Raw genomic sequence first — 16,522 nt, forward strand, 5'->3', positions numbered from 1 at the left:
TCTCAACACAAGAAAGTTCAGGGGACTTGGTCCACTGTGTTCCGCCAGTTCCATATCAATGTCCTGGAAGCTATGGCAGTCTTTCTAACCCTGAAGAAGCTACGTCCAAACAGTCTGATCCATATAAGACTGGTCTTGGACAGTGCAGTGGTGGTACATTGTATAAACAGAGGGGGTTCCAAGTCGAGCCAGATCAACCAGGTTATGATAGCAATATTTTCCTTAGCAAACAAACACCGGTGGCATCTGTCTGCAACTCATCTAGCAGGAGTCCGGAATGTCATTGCAGATTCCCTATCCAAGACAACTCTGCTGGAGTCAGAATGGTCCCTGGACAAAACTTCATTCAATTGGATTTGCAGTCAAGTTCGGGGTCTCGAAGTAGATCTCTTTGCAACAGAATGCAACCACAAACTTCCCTGTTATGTGGCTCCCAACCTGGACCCTCTAGCACACTCCACAGATGCAATGTCAATAGATTGGAACAAGTGGCGGAGGATCTATCTGTTTCCTCCAGTAAACCTGTTACTGAAAGTCCTTCACAATCTCAGGACATTCAAGGGCCAGGTAGCTCTGGTGGCTCCCAATTGGCCGAAGAGCAACTGGTTTCCGCTTCTTCTAGAGCTGAAGCTTCGGTGTTTACAAATTCCCAACCCAAAACTGACGCAAATAGTACAAACTCAGACTGTGTCAGCTTCCTCAAGAATTCAGAATGCCCTAGCTTTGTGGATTTCATGAAGTTTGCAGCTCAGAAAGATGCTAATATTGACCCTATTAACACTTTGTTCCTAGAATCAGACAAACAGGAATCCACTCTCAGACAGTATGACTCAGCAGTTGAGAAATTAGCACTCTTCCTAAAAGAATCTGAAGCAACCATAATGACCACGAACCTAGCAATTTCATTTTTTAGGTCTTTATTTGAAAAAGGTCTTGCCTCGAGTACCATTACTACAGCCAAATCAGCTTTGAAAAAGATATTTTTACACGGGTTCAATATTAACTTAACGGACTCTTATTTTTATTCAATCCCTAAAGCCTGTGCCCGTTTGAGACCAGTAACCCGTCCACACACGGTTTCCTGGTTCTTAAATGATGTCCTTAAATTAGCCTCAGAAACTGATAATCAATCTTGTTCATTCCAAAGTTTATTGAGGAAGACCTTATTTTTAATTAGTTTAGCTTCAGGTGCTAGAATTTCCGAGCTGTCTGCCCTGTCTAGAGGCCCAATCATATCGATTTCCTTCCATCAGGTGAAGTGTTGCTAGCCCCTCACCTTAAATTCCTAGCTAAGAATGAAGATCCTCGAGATAGATGGTCTCCCTGGAAGGTCGTCCCCCTCCCACAAGACCTATCCTTATGCCCGGTCTTTACTTTAAAGGCTTATTTAGACAGGACCTCAAAATAACTTCAGGGCCTCTGTTTATAAGGGAAGGTGGAGGAACTATTTCTATGAAGGCCATCAGACAACAGATCTTATATTTTATTAAACAAGCAAACCCAGACTCAGTTCCGAAGGTTCATGACATTAGAGCGGTGGCCACCTCCACTAATTATTTCCATCACATGAATTTTGAGGATCTTACAAAATATACAGGGTGGAAGTCTCCCCTGGTTTTCAAACGCCACTATTTGAAATCTCTAGAAGCTCTAAAATTCACCACAGTGGCGGCAGGAAGCATTGTTCCTTCCTCTATTTAACTCCTTTTCTTTATATTCGGTCACTTTCCTCCCTCCTACCTGCCTCACTTATTCCCTTTCCATCACCTCCGGGGTCAGGCATACTTCACAGCCTGTCTCCTGACCATGTTGCAATTTTTGTAATTGTCCCTTATTTGTAACTTTTAAGTACGTTTTATGTCTTTTTGTTCTCTTGTCTTGCGGGACATAGTTCCCCCACCTTAATAGAGTTTATGTATTGGAACATCTATTTTGCTACTTGAATAATTAAAATTCTTGTGGAATTACAGTTTTATTTCTTTCCATTACAAGTTTCTTTAGTTTTTCAGGATGGTATTTTGTTTCTCTGTTATTATTTCACCGGGTGACACAGGTCGGGAAACCCAGAAAAAAGATTTTGACAAAGGAAAAATCTATTTCTGAGAGAGACCTGTGTCACCCGGTGACCCACCTCTCTTCTTCCTTTTCCCCCCCTTGTTAAAAATACCATTCCTAGGCGGTGGGTGCTAACATGGAATGTAGGTGGCGCTGGTGTGTTGTCGGTCCACGAGTGGTGCGGGCGTTATATCGGCACCTCACTTGGTAGGACTTTTGACATCAGGAATGTCTACAGGGCGGAGACCTGTGATTGTGACAATCTCACCCTTTCACATACACAACTCCATTTCATGGAGCTCGCACTGGGGGTAGTAACTCCAGCTTGACATTTAGCTTTTCTCTGGTATATTTAGCAATGGATTTACCTAGAAATAAGTGCTGAATGGTTATTTCACCGGGTGACACAGGTCTCTCCCCAGAAATAGATTTTTCCTTTGTCAAAATCCTTTTATTATCATTCTGTATATTGTTATGCCAGCTTTCCAGTAACATATGTATAATTGTTTATCAGATGTCTTGTATCCATCCATATGTAAATTTATGTCTGTGAAGAAACAAAGATGCTTGAATTTAATCCCTTCCTTGATCTGTCAGGAGGTCGGGACTACTTTGCGGCTCACACGAGCTATTGACCCGAGTGAAAGTTTTGTAAATAAATTAGTAAGCTGTAGACCTCTGTGTCTTACTCGTACCTCACTCCCATCTCTTACAACCATGATTCAAACAAACAGCTGGTTCATTTCTTTCCTTTTGCGACAGGAGGCAATGAGATGTTCAGACATCTGGAAGTGGCAGCATCTCCTAGGGAATGTGTGGTTGTTTAGGAATTCAGAGCTATGCAGTTGCAAAAATTTCTGGGAGCCTTAATGTCAGTATCAATAGAGATGATAGATTTAATGCACCATCTACATTTTTCTTGATTCTTGTTACATCAGTAACTTCCTTGGCTAACCAATTCTTTTTGTAGATTTTCTCTGAGTAATCCAACAAGTCTGCACATAGATACTTTAAGTTTGATTCAATGTTGCATGTAGGGTGTGCTTGACCTTACTTAATTTAGCATCCATAAGAAATAGATATTTTACTGTCCTCCTGAGACTAAACTTTCAAAGTAAACATTCGTAACTTTTAGTGTCATCTTCCCCAATACAGATACTCATTATCGTTATTTTAGGATTTTTTCCACTACTCTGAGGATAGAAAAGATGTACACTATCTAGGAGTCACTTACAGTCTTCTGAGTATTCTGGTCAGACTTGTCAGTAATAGTTCCAGAGGTCATCATCTGTATTACTGTTGCCTTAAGGGATCCAGGAGTACTTGGCTCAGCATTAGCACTCCATGATATAAAAAGGGAGAAAAACAAAATTATCAAAGGACCTGAATATCTTGAAAAGATTTTATGCATTATTCAGGGTAGTGCACTCCTCTACTAATGGCTCCAGGGAGAGTTACTCCCATATGCCCATTCCTTGCTCTACCCCAAAGGGATAGCATCATTACAGCTAATGGGGCATAACAGTAGGCTAAACCCACTTGAAATGACTGACAGCATTACCAGAATGTAATCATCTCCATCCTAATTACATTGGAGGGCAACTGGATAGCATGCCTAGAGTCCTACCCTGCCTCCCCCAGAACTAGCCCATCCCTGGAATTCATGGGCCAGCTTGAAACAATAGATCTGTCCTCAAGTTATCAATATGAAATCATACTGATACCTGTGAGGCCCAAACATTTTTTAGTAGTTTATGATCCCACCAAAACTCCCACAAAGCCAGAAAATGTTGTTGGTAATGGAAAACTCCATGATATTTCATTCAAAGGCATACTTTACGTAGGATTCTTGGACTTGAATACAGGAACCTATTCTAAGTGTTCAAGAGCCCTCTCTTCACATCTAGGTGGTCCTACACTAAAGGGGTTGTTGTGTAAACAATATTTTCCCACTGTAACTCCCTTTGCAGTAGCAACAGTATGGGGTTATGTGGTTAGAGGTTTTTTGGAGTGAAGAAGGTTAGGGATTATCAAGCTCTGTTGGCTCATTGAATTCACTAAACCATTTTCAGAAAATTATATGTACTTAACTGGCATCATCAAAAAGTGTTCTCATAATCATCAATCATCTTTACAGGAAAGAGATTCAGATTTTGACTTTCTTTAAACAGTGTTAGTCATTGCAAAAACATATTCCTCCACCTGTTTTATGTGCTAACACACAAGGCAATTCTTCCTGTAAAGCTTCTAAAAAGTGCTCTTTCATAATAAAGGAGCCTTATTTCTCCTCTTCTGTTTATCTTGCACTCAATTTTTTTTTTCTTTTCCTCTTGTATTGCATTGGTGTTGATTTGATCACTGTACGTATAGCTGTAGCACTGGGAAAGTGACAGTAGTTATTGACCTTTTGAATCACTGTGATAATGACCAGGATAAAATAGATATATAAGAGATGTGTCATTGGCAATGTAGTTGATGATAAACTGGGAAAAGACAAGTTAAAATTGGAGGGTCCAGATAAGCGGGGACCCTAGGGTGCCTCCTTGGGTGGATTTTGGGGTATTCTGTTTGCAACCTTAGTCTTTGGAAAGTGATCAAACAGTTTATAGCACAGATTAAATCTCAAGACCATTGCTGAGAAGCCAAAGTTGTGAAGGGTATTTACCCAGACTGCCGTGTGTTTGACAGTTGCAAATTATTGAATCATAGCATAGATGATAGTGAACTCTTACTAAAGGGGGTCAAGTTTAACACTATGGAATGTAGGTAATGAAGGGGTCAGAAGTGCAGTTTCATATCAAGAACTTATCTGGAGATAGATTCAAGGGAGCAGAATTCAAGAGAGACTTATGAGCCAGCATTTGTAAGTAATTTTAGATTTCTTACAAGAGCATTAACAAGAGAAAAGATTGGGACATAAGATTTGAAATTCCCCACCCTGCCTAAATCACACAGAGAAGGCAGCAGTTAGCCAAATTTGTTACAACCATAATGATGCAAGTCAAAAGGAACTGAATGAAAATTAGTCAATTGGTATCTTGAGAAGAGGTTTTACAACAGAATATCGAACACAAACACCACAAAAATTTTTACGTGTTCTCGAAGCAGTGCTAAATTTTGGAATGACATTGCGGTATCGTGATGACGCCTAGTGGCTGAGCGGGCATTATAACGGCACATCCATTTGGGACTTTGAGAATGGAGAGATCTGTTGGGCGAAGGCCTGTGATGGTGTTGTAAGTTCACCCCTAGTGTATATCGACATTGATTAGATGATCGCTCCGGGGGTGGTAACCCCGGCATTCTAGATAGCTTTTTCTCTGGTATATTTAGCAATTATTATACCTAGAAATGTGCTAAATGGAACCATTTCACTGGGTGACACAGATCTTCCCCCAGAAATAGATTTTTCCTTTGTCAAAATCCCTTTTTTAACCTCCCCAGCTTCACTGCTGAACCCAGGTTAAGCAGTTAGGTTTGGCAGCCTCTTACAAAACACATGCCTGTCACTCACTTCACCACCACGTGGTCTCAACCATGTGGCTGACAGATCACCTGTAGCTACTATGTATTAAAGCAGGTCAAAGCCTGCCAATAAAATTACAGTAGTTATCTGCATCTTGTGTGTGAGATTCTGTATGCTGAGTGAATGGTAGACCAACATGGTTCTCAGACCTCACCCCTGGTGGCTAATGGACTAAATAGAGCATCTCGTCTCTGTTTATGCTGTCTCGAGAGAGCGGAAGGTTGTCATTCTCCGCCAGATCGGCAGATGCAGCATGGTTTTTGCATCAGACCATATGATTGATGGACTAACTATGGCCATGTCTGCCAACTCATAAAGGCACTAACAGGGTACATCTTAGCTCTTTCTTGCTGTCCTTTGAGAGTCCAAGGTCGTTCTTGGTGAATCCAGCATGGTTTTAGCGTCAAAATGTGTGATTTACAGACAAACTGTGCCCATGCCTTTCTGTCTTTTCTTTAAATCTTCAGCTGAAAACCATTATGGACAGAGTCAACAGACTATAAACTCAAGGGGGCTCCAAAGGGAAATCTGCCTGGTGATAAATGAATACTGAATATAAGTGAATAGAAAATGAAACCAACACAGCTGAAATTTAGGAGACGTCAGCAGAGAGCAGGAATGAATTTGCTCCTCACTTAAATATTTGGAGGTCAGAAGATTCCACAACTGCACTAGGCAAACTATTCCACATTTTAGTTGTAGCCAAGGTAAAACTAGCACACTCAGTAGTATCAGAGCTAATGCTAGAAAACAACAAACTGTTTGCAGCAGCAACCTGCCCAGTGTTGCAAGCAAAAACAGCTAGGTCAAGGAAAGAAGAATGAAGAGGATGTTTGACTTAGTAGTAAATTTTGTGCAACAAACATAATAAACTCACTTTACATCTATGCCACAAGTCAGCATGAAGAGTTTGCATAATAAACTGGACTAATGACATAACTCTGTCCAAGAGTTTGAGATGAAAGTCAGCAGTGGTAGATCACACCAGAGAACAGACTCCAAACAAGGAAGAAGAAAAGTTAAAACAATTAGACATAATAGCTTCATCCCAAAACATTCTAAAACATTTCCACAGGATACCAACTTTTTGAAAATAAGTCAATTTCTTATCAAAAGTTACACTTAAAATCTTGATAGTCTCTGACATTTAAAATTGTACCATTTAAATGTAAATCAGGATGCAAAGGCAAAAGTGTTCTGGATCAACTAACTATTGTACTCGAGTTTTAGAGGGGTTCAGCTTCATGCCCCAAAGCCTATTCCACACATGAACACATACCAGATGTATATTCAAAGATTCTGCAACCACCGATCTAAGGTGCGGAGAACAACCACTAGAAGAGTAGCATCATTGGCATATACAATCAGTTCGTTCTGCAGACCTTGCTACATCTCACTAGTATAGATAATAAATAGCAAAGGTCCAAGAAAACTAAGTTGAGGAACACCTGAAATGACATTACTAAAGCCACTTTACTGGCCATCAACACAGACCTTTAGGTTCTGCCCATTAAAAATTCATTTGAAATATTAATAAAAGATTCACCAATTCCCAGTACAGGCAGTCCCCGGTTTATGACGGGTTCCATTTTTACGCCGCGTCGTAAACCAAAAAATCGTCGAAAATCGTAAAAAATCCTAAGAAAACCTTACTTTTAATGCTTTGGGTGTATTGGAAATGATGTAAACTGCATTTTTATTGAGTTTTTCATCAAAAAGGCCTCCAAATTTTGATTATTCTGCCATTTTGGAGCCATATTTCTTCAGTCAGATCGGCGTACGACGCGTCGTAACCCCGGAACATGCGTCGTAAACCTGGAAATAATTTGTGATGAATATATTTGAAAAGCATCGTAACCTCGGAAAGTCGTAAGCCGGTGCCGTCGTAAACCGGGGACTGCCTGTACTGTACTCTTATCTTGCAGATAATTGCTTCATGTTACACACCTTAAGGCCACTGAACACAAGCAATGTAGGCTCTGGAAAGCATGACTGAGGCAACACCAAGGACTCACCACACTTTTTGCTCACAAAGACTTGAGCCAATAGTTGTTCCTGCTGTTTAAGGCAATATACAGTAGTTTTATCAGCTCCTACAAGGGGAGGCATGCTTGAATCATTTCCAAAGAGTGATGACTTGAGGGCATACCTCCACTTAAGGTCATCGGCCCTAGAGTTCAAGCTCTCCTTCACACCCTCACTACAACCTCTCTCATGGACAATCTGAGCTTGACTTTTAAGCTCAGAAAAATTATGCCACAAAAAAGTTCAATCGATTGTTCCTCAACAAATGATAAGCTTCTTTTTTTCATGGTAGGCAAGCTTACATGCATCATTCAACCATGAGTTGTCTTTAAGAAGAAACTTGAGGACTTTGGAAAGAATTCTCTACTCAGTAATTGTCTAGAGGTGATAATTTAAGCACTCAATAATGTTAAGATTGATATAATAAATATTCCTCTACTGGAGCTCAATAAGATCACAGTGAATACCATCCTAGTTGGCCTGGGACTTCAAGTATACCTTTCTACTTGGTCCATATCCACATTAACCTTAATCAACATTGATCATATGAACCCTTTGGTAAACCTACTGCACAAGATACAATCCCTGTAACATCTGTGAATACAAGGTCAAGATGATTGCCAGATTGGTGTGTGGGTTCATTTATTAGCTGCTCACAACCAGAGAGAGTGGAGAAATTTAGAGCAGCAACACCAAACTCATCTGTTGCAATAACTGAGCTCAGCCATTCATGTAATGGGCATTGTAATCACCAATTAAAGTGAAATAAGCCTTGGAGTCAGCTTCCTGAACTGCTGCCATTTTTGTAAGTAAGCAACCTTAACCAGTCATCCAAATCTGGGTTCCTATAGGTAGCAAAAACACAAAGATTTATTAGTTTCCACACACTTTAACCACTTGTGTTTCATGACATCCACACTCATACAGTGGCCTATGAGATGCAGAGAAACTCTCTCTGATATACAAAGCCAATCCATGGGCTCTTTGAATGGCATTATTCCTGAGTAAACTGGGTTTAAACCCTGGAATCAACAGTTCTGAAGTATGTTGCAAATCATACACAAGAGCTTTAGAACAAAAGAGGACATCAGAATCAACAGTAGCAATATATGTCATTTTTATTCTTATATAATCCATGGATATTGCTATATAAAATACATTTCAGTGATCGATTCTGTGGACCAGGATTAAGTTAAGTGTTACCGAAAAGAATCAACATGTAAAACAAAGCAAAAGAGAAAGTTTGCAAATTTAACAAAAACAATAACAGGAACAAAATATACATGTAAAATCAATATTGAAAATTGGCATTTTATAAAACAGTGCATCCTTGACTCAAAAAGGCACATTTCTGTCTGTTATCTTTAGTCAGTTGGCACACTAGACAGCACCTTTATTCTTAGCATGTTTGAGCAATTCCTGTTGTCTGCAGTAGAGAACCCGAGTTCCCAATTTCCCCACATCTCGGAACTTCCTGCACAGGAAATTATTTGGAAAGGCCATTATTCATGCAACATACTGCTTCCTGCTACATCCAATCTTCAAAGAGAATCACTTCCTCATGCTTATCCTGGCAATGGTCAGTAAGGAAATCCATCTCTCCCTCCTTCGTGGCTCATCCATGGGAATGCCCCCAAACCTCCCTTGGGATTTGCCATGCCACTCAAGTACTTCCAGGATGTACCTGGTAGTAGCAACTTCATTATTCTTCATATTGTTTTGCTCATTTGAGCCACAGCAGAGCTCTCATTAAAATTGTCTGGGCAAGAGAGCATTTAAGAACATCGTAGAAGTATGACAAACCCTTGATCATTAAAATGCCCTTAGCAAAGGACGTCAGAAGTCAGTTTATTAGCAAGAAGCTTGGAGAACAGAAAAGAATGTGTACCTGGTTGTTGCCAAGGCTGTGCAGCATCCACTATTCTGAGGATGTCAGGGCAGCTAGTCACACCCCTGTTATGTGCATCCAGAGTAAGAGGTATTACTTTGACCTTAGCAAATTACCTGAAGGGTGATCCCAGACCACTGAAACACAGCTAACAAGACAACCTCACAAGGAAAAGCCTTTCAGAATGAACTTCATGGAGATAAAGAGATGAAGGTCACCAAAGCCATTTTATTTCAGGCTGATTGCTGTGATTCAGTCGCAGTTGTGTCATGGCAGTATTCCCTACTTCAGCAAGACAAAGCATGACTTAACACATACCAATACCTGATACAAAGTTAAGCTCTGGGGCAGAACAAACTTTTGGCAGGGCAGTGGTAATAAATAAATCAATTAAAGATAAAAGGTTATCAAGGGAGATGTAGATGAAAACAGCCATCAAAGAAGAGAGAGAGAGAGTGAGTTTGTTTAAAGTAGGCAGTGGTTTGCACTTCAGAGCAAATACCTAGCAATATTACATGCACTTTTCCACTTCCAATAAAAATAATGATACTTGCTACCATGAAATCTTTGAAAAGAATGATACCAATCTTACGTAGAAAAAGGAAAGTAAAAGTTTCTATCAACAAAATAAATATATTATTCAATCATTTCTTTCATACAAACAAGCATGAGTTGACAGATATAAGATTATTACAGGTCAATCTCTCTCTTGGGGTTACACTGTAGTTAACACAATACCTATGTACAATATATACACACTGAATCAAGACCATTTACACATAATCCTCCCTTCAAGACTAAATTGCGCTGTTCACAATGTCGAATAATAAATATGAAATAAAACTGGACGGTTCCACAAAATATATGGTCTACGAGCATTAGCTAAAGTAAATGTACAAAACCTACCATAAGAATGGAAATTATTTATCGACATACAAGATTATTAAAGCAATAAGTTTCAGAAAGTAAAAACTTCATGCACGTGGTAAAATACATGATTTGTGCATGAAGTGAATGCTATCACAGATTAATCAGGGTGTTATACACAACATAGGTAAACAGTAATGTAGTAAAGTACATAAATTTAAGAAAAAAATAGACGTTGTACACTTCTAAGATTCACACAGATTACCATAAAACAGCTATGTTTTGCTCTCATTCTAACTCTGGAAGGCCAGGAATTTTTTCTATTAAGTTCCAATGCGTCACCAGTTTTCAAGAAGGAATGCATTTGGAGGAATTCATTTAATGAGTCATGAATGCCAAATATTGGGTGTAATTTAACTTAGGAGTACAATCCAGCATCACGAAAATTAAATTCAGTATTTAGAAGTACAAAACTTAATATGAAAATTTAATAGTCGACAGTAAAATTCTTGGAATTTTTTTTTTTTTTTGCACAGCTAATGATAGTACATATGCAGAATACTGCACTGAGAATTTATGAGTAAAATTCTATTATTTTCATTTTTATATAAGCTAGAGTTTGTGTAGTATTTGGCATAATTTTTGGTCCCGTAGAACTATTATAAATTTTTCAAAATTTCAAGTATTTTACTGCACAAGTAGGGGAGATGATAATATGTATCTGCAATGTAGTAACATCAAAAATTTCTCTGGCCATTAACTTATTACATGATCAAAATTTATGCCTTCAAGAACACTACCTAAAGTTTGATTTTTTCTCAACCTTCAAAACATCGAGACAAATCACAGTATCCTTTTGTCCTTCAATGCAGTTGCTGACCCTTCTGTGGCCTAGTATTCTTAGCATGAACAAAGTTATACATTCCACGACACAATCTACCAGTGTTGTCTTTAGTTTAATAATAATACAACTTGAGTACACCCAAGATGTTCTAGACTTTTCAGCAAATGTTTCAAAACTTCAGTGCCAATGCACTTGTTCAAGGTATTAGTTAGTTTGCATTTTTTCTCATACAGTTATCTCAAAGTAATTCTTTGGTTAAAATAATTTTATAAAAATTCCTGCATACAACTTCGTTTTGATTCCAGGTCTTTTCCTTCTTCATTCTGTAACTTGGACTGGTTAGTTCATTTAGTTATTCTTCAGTCTTACAACAACAATAAAAAAAAACCATTGCCTTACACTTAGGTCTAAGATAGACGACTGCATACACACTTAGTAAAAAAAAAAAAAAAAAAAAAAATAATAGTAGTCTTGCTGCCCAATAGGGTGAGAGGTCTCCTTTAAGTGGGGCTAGAGTCCACATTTCCCACCTTCCTATTGAGTATTGTACATACTTGATTTTGATTCACTTTTACAAATCTTCATCTAGATTATGTACTGTACATTTTTGTGGGAATTACTAATTTTATATTTTTTAATTATTTCAAGAGGACCACAAGTATAGGCCTATTGCCGACAAACTTTACAAACGGTTTCACCACTAGTTAAAGTTTCTATTTCTAACACATCCTGATATACTACTTGGCTCACCTTCAGCTGTAAATTTATCTCCCCCTCTGACCTCCCTGCTCATTTTACTGATGTTAATTGATCCTACTGTTAATCATGCCTTTATCAAGAGATTCTCCTCCAGACACCAAGAATAGAGACGAGTACCTTCTTGACTGGCAGTGATAAGAAAGCCAGATGGGAAGGAACTTCTGGTTTTTGTTGAACCTCACAATCTCTCCTAGGATTGTTGTCACCTTTCTGATCTGGAAAACTACTTTTCCTGTGGATGTGCTGTTTGTGTGCATTTGTTCCGTAAGACTGTAGTTTGGCACTTTTCAACAGATTTTGTATGACTAAGACACCAGCCTTGTTACATATACTGCACCTTATTGCTACATTCAACTGTCTATTCAATCTGTGGTGACCTCTTCAATTGGGAGACATTTGTCTCTACATCATGTAATGATTACCTCTGATATTGTGAAACCACTTAGGAAAAATCATACACACAAAATCAACAGCTGGACTGTCCCAGGCTTCTGCATTTATAGAAAGTTTTACCAGTCTTTATTTTGAGGTCAACCAATTTATCTTGACTTCAACCAATTTATCTTGACTCCTTACATGAACAGGAATCCCATAGTCCTCCTTAAAATGAGCCAGAGCCATCGTGGTTTCTAGACTTTTAAGATGTATATACTTTACTCATTTACTTAAGAACTCATTCATTCTTGTATGAAGGGACAATTCTTTTTTAATGTACAGTGCTTGCTTCAACACCTGAGCTGTTAGTCTTCATTTGGCTGGGTTTTTTTATCATAGGCTGGTATTGCTAAGGCATTCAGCTTGTATTACATTTATACTTGGTGCACCATCACTGCAGACACCAAACATTATCACACGTTCCATTAGAAAATCATGATAAAATTCTGTTAGCAAACAAATTTCTTAAAGTGGAAATCAACTGCATCTGCTCTAGTTAGGTCTGGTGATGAACTTACTTTCTATGGCTGATATTATTTCTTTTCCCAGAAAATTACTAGCAATCTTCCTCACTTTAGAAACTGATTCCCTATGGTTGCAGCTCCTTTTGGTCATACCAGGTATATTAAATCTCAGTAGAATCTGCCTATTCCTCAGGAGAACATGAAGATATTGTTGCCTCACACTCCCAAATTTCAGTTTCCTCTTGTTAACTGATGTTTCATGGTGGACTGAGGCATCAGTGATCAAGACATAACAATGGTCAGTCTTAATGACACCTTGTAGGGTAACTTAGTTAATTCTTCTGGGTCTGGCAGCTATTTGGAAGCAGTTGGGATTCATTTGATATTCTTCAATATCAAACAGACAATAGAACCCAAGGGACCAAAGTGCTCTTTCCAAATGTTTGGACTTCTTATGCAAGGATCATCAGCTGGCCTCCATATAGTCTTAACACAATGGTTTAGAAATCTGTTAGATTCTGTGGCTCACCTCATCCACATGTGTTTGCAACATTGCTTCATAAATTTCCTTACCAAGGAGGCCTATAAGATATCTTTGTGGTTCCATAGCGGTGTTGTTCACAAATTTCCCCTTTTCAATCCAAGCTTTCTTTGAGGTCGCCTGAAGACCTCTGAGCAACTCAGTTGTTAGAGATAATCACAACAGGCCTCTCCAAAACTGTTTGTCATAGCCTTGCCCTCTAATTGTTCTACCAAAATACTCCATCATAATTTATTATGAATCAGTTTCCTTGTCAACAGTTCTACACTCCAGCTTCATGTTTAAAGGTTATACTGCCTACCTTCTTTTTTTCTGACTTTTCAAAAAACCTTGCTGTCTACCCCAGTAAACCCTATAACATTAATGCCTATAGAGAGGACTCTGGAATTCCAAAGCTGTGCTTTCTTAAAGACCAAATCTCACAAATTGCTAGGTGGAGTTGTTTTCAGAAGCCTGGATATGGAAAGTACAGTATACCACCACTACAAGTTACTTTCACCATCTTCGTCTAATAGATCTTCCTAATATCTATCTACAGGTAAATTGCCTTCCTTAAACCCTTTGCATCTGCCAAATTATATTATCTAACTTCGTAATTTAGCTTGGTTGTAGCACACAAGGAGAGAGAGTCAGTATTTTTCTCTCAACCTAGTTTGCCAAGGGCCTACTTATATATATATATAGTAGTCCTTGAATCTGTAGGGTCTTTTATTATTGACACTTTTTCATAACAGGCAAGTTGTTCTTGTACCCATCAAACTCAACAATTCTGCTTAACTCCTCTTCCACTTAAGTTTAATATGAGATCTGCTCAGAATTAAATCAGTAAGGAGGGTCTTTCACCCTCTAGAGTGGTAAGAAGTTTTACTTCATGTGTATGCAGTCAACTATTTCAAGCAAGTGTAAAGCTGTATGTGAGGCAATGGTTTGTAGAGCAGTACTGAAAAAAAAGTTATAAATTTTGTATATTCTCATACTTCATTTTCGGCAACTTTGCTATCATTTGATGCCACAACAGAGATACCAGAATAATCTCAAGCCCTGAAACTGCCTACTTTTTACAAAGGCTAAAAAAATATACTTGTGCCACCATTGACGCAAATATAAAACAATATTGATGGGAGTCAGTTCTCTGAAGTTAAAGCTTCATGCTTTATCAGATGTTGTCCACTTACCAGCATCTTTTGTCTGGTGTTTCTCACCTCAAGTAATATTCTTAAAATATTTCAAACATACAGTAATTTGTAGTCTGCAAAAATATAACTTCAAAAGTACCCTCTGTCTCACAGATTGGAAAATGCATTAGTATTTAAGAACAGTGACTTGTATATTTAACTTTGAATGTTACAGAATAATTTGATTCAGTCCAGTAGTAAAAACACATTTTCCCAGCAAAACCCCCCTGAATATAATCTGTTTGAATATGATGAAAAATTTACTGGAGAGCTCACAACTAAATTTTTTTCTTATAACAGTATCTAACTTTGAATAATAAAAGGAGTTTAACAAATGTTACAATTTACCTTCTATACCCTCCATAAAGTTATCTAAAATTAATCAACACGAGGTGGTTTAAAGTAAATGCCTTACTCTGTATAATCACTGCATTAAACAGCCATTTTAAAACTTGATCAAGTCAGTTGACATGCTTTAATATAGCAAGAAGCTATATATATATTTTTTTAAGATTTTTCATTTTTCTTCTTAAAAACCTCACATTATTAGCATAATTGCTAATCTTTTGAGTATAATGTGACAAAATAACAGTATAAAACGGATTATGGCAATGGCTTACTAAACCAGAAAAACACAACTTTTGCCACTTCCAGTTTTAGTACCCTTTGCTCAACAATAGAAACCACTTCCTTGAGTGTGGCAGAATAAAGCAAGGATACTTACATGTATACAGTTTCTCGCTATTAGGTAACAGATTAAGATAACTTCCCCCAAAAAGTAAAAAAAAAAGGGCAAACAGCCTCTTGCAATTAGCTACTTCTGTGATAGAACGTTAGAGTATTCATTACTTTTCAAAATGAAATTTAAAAATACTGTAAAATGCTAAAACAGACCTAAAATATAATATTCATAAGTATCATATGAATTTTAAAACACATTACTTCTGTTTAACTTCTAAAAGTTGTGGGTAATTTTCAACAATATTAAGAAGAATTCCATCGATGTATGCACGAAGGTGTTGATTGGCCTCCTGAGCATCTTTCAGAGATTTCTTGAGCTGTTAAAGAAAGATTTAGGATTAAGCCTAAATGAAGAAATTAAAAAAAATATGAAAGAATACCTGTATTTAAAAAATATAGAACATTAACTGCCTTCATATGTATGCACCTTCAAAATTTTGCAAATTATTTTATTACAATAATGTATCTTATAAACATATAAAAAGAAGCAGAAAGTTTCAACGCTTTATTTGGTAATCCATATGCACGTTAGTAAAGGTAACTAGAAAAAAATGCCTACAACTGTGTAAAAAAAAAAAACATGCAACAAACACTAAACAAAACTTACAAACTGTAACACATACACTGTACTGTATAATATTTGTGCTTTCTTTAAGCTAACACTATTCAAAATTGTAAATAATACTGTTACTCTACAGGATTTGCAAAAGCATCCTTACCTTGATGAGGCTGCATGACTTTTATCATCCTGACTTATGTGAAATAACCTTCAGTTAACATAACTGTCACAATAAGAGGGGATGACTATAAAAAACAAACAGCTACAGTATTGGCCACTATAAATTAAAATAATTCTGGTGACAGCAACTTATAGGGCTTTCATGGGACTTTTCCCGAGTACACTGGCAAAGCCATTTCTCTTTAGTGAGTATTAAAAAAACCTCTACTTATTTAGTACTCCATTCTTTTAATTTTTAATTTTTAATTTTTGGGTGTATATTAGGGCAGTAAATATACAAACCCAAACCAAATCAGTTTCAAGTCATGTCACTTACATATTCATTGGGTCATAAAGTCGAAAACTATCAATATGAGCCGTGATACCAACAGTAATACATTAAAAACAATGATAATATGCAGTTACTTTAAAACCACATCTTCCTAAAATATCACATCAGTAATATTTGAAGTGATAATATTGA

General features: G+C 37.6%; 1 protein-coding gene across 8 annotated transcripts in view; it reads right to left on the reverse strand.

Annotated features, from left to right (window-relative positions):
* Positions 1–10,113: 10,113 nt before the first annotated feature.
* Positions 10,114–16,522, reverse strand: part of LOC136850667 (rab11 family-interacting protein 4A-like) — a 396,666-nt gene continuing 390,257 nt past the window's right edge. For all 8 annotated transcript variants that reach the window (XM_067124430.1, XM_067124431.1, XM_067124428.1 and 5 more), the window contains one exon: positions 10,114–15,637. In XM_067124430.1, coding sequence (XP_066980531.1) covers positions 15,518–15,637 — 120 coding nt within the window. In that variant the 3' untranslated portion in view covers positions 10,114–15,517. The remainder of the gene's footprint in view (positions 15,638–16,522) is intronic.

Source organism: Macrobrachium rosenbergii, chromosome 22, assembly GCF_040412425.1.
Source record: "Macrobrachium rosenbergii isolate ZJJX-2024 chromosome 22, ASM4041242v1, whole genome shotgun sequence".
Classification (NCBI taxonomy): domain Eukaryota; kingdom Metazoa; phylum Arthropoda; class Malacostraca; order Decapoda; family Palaemonidae; genus Macrobrachium; species Macrobrachium rosenbergii.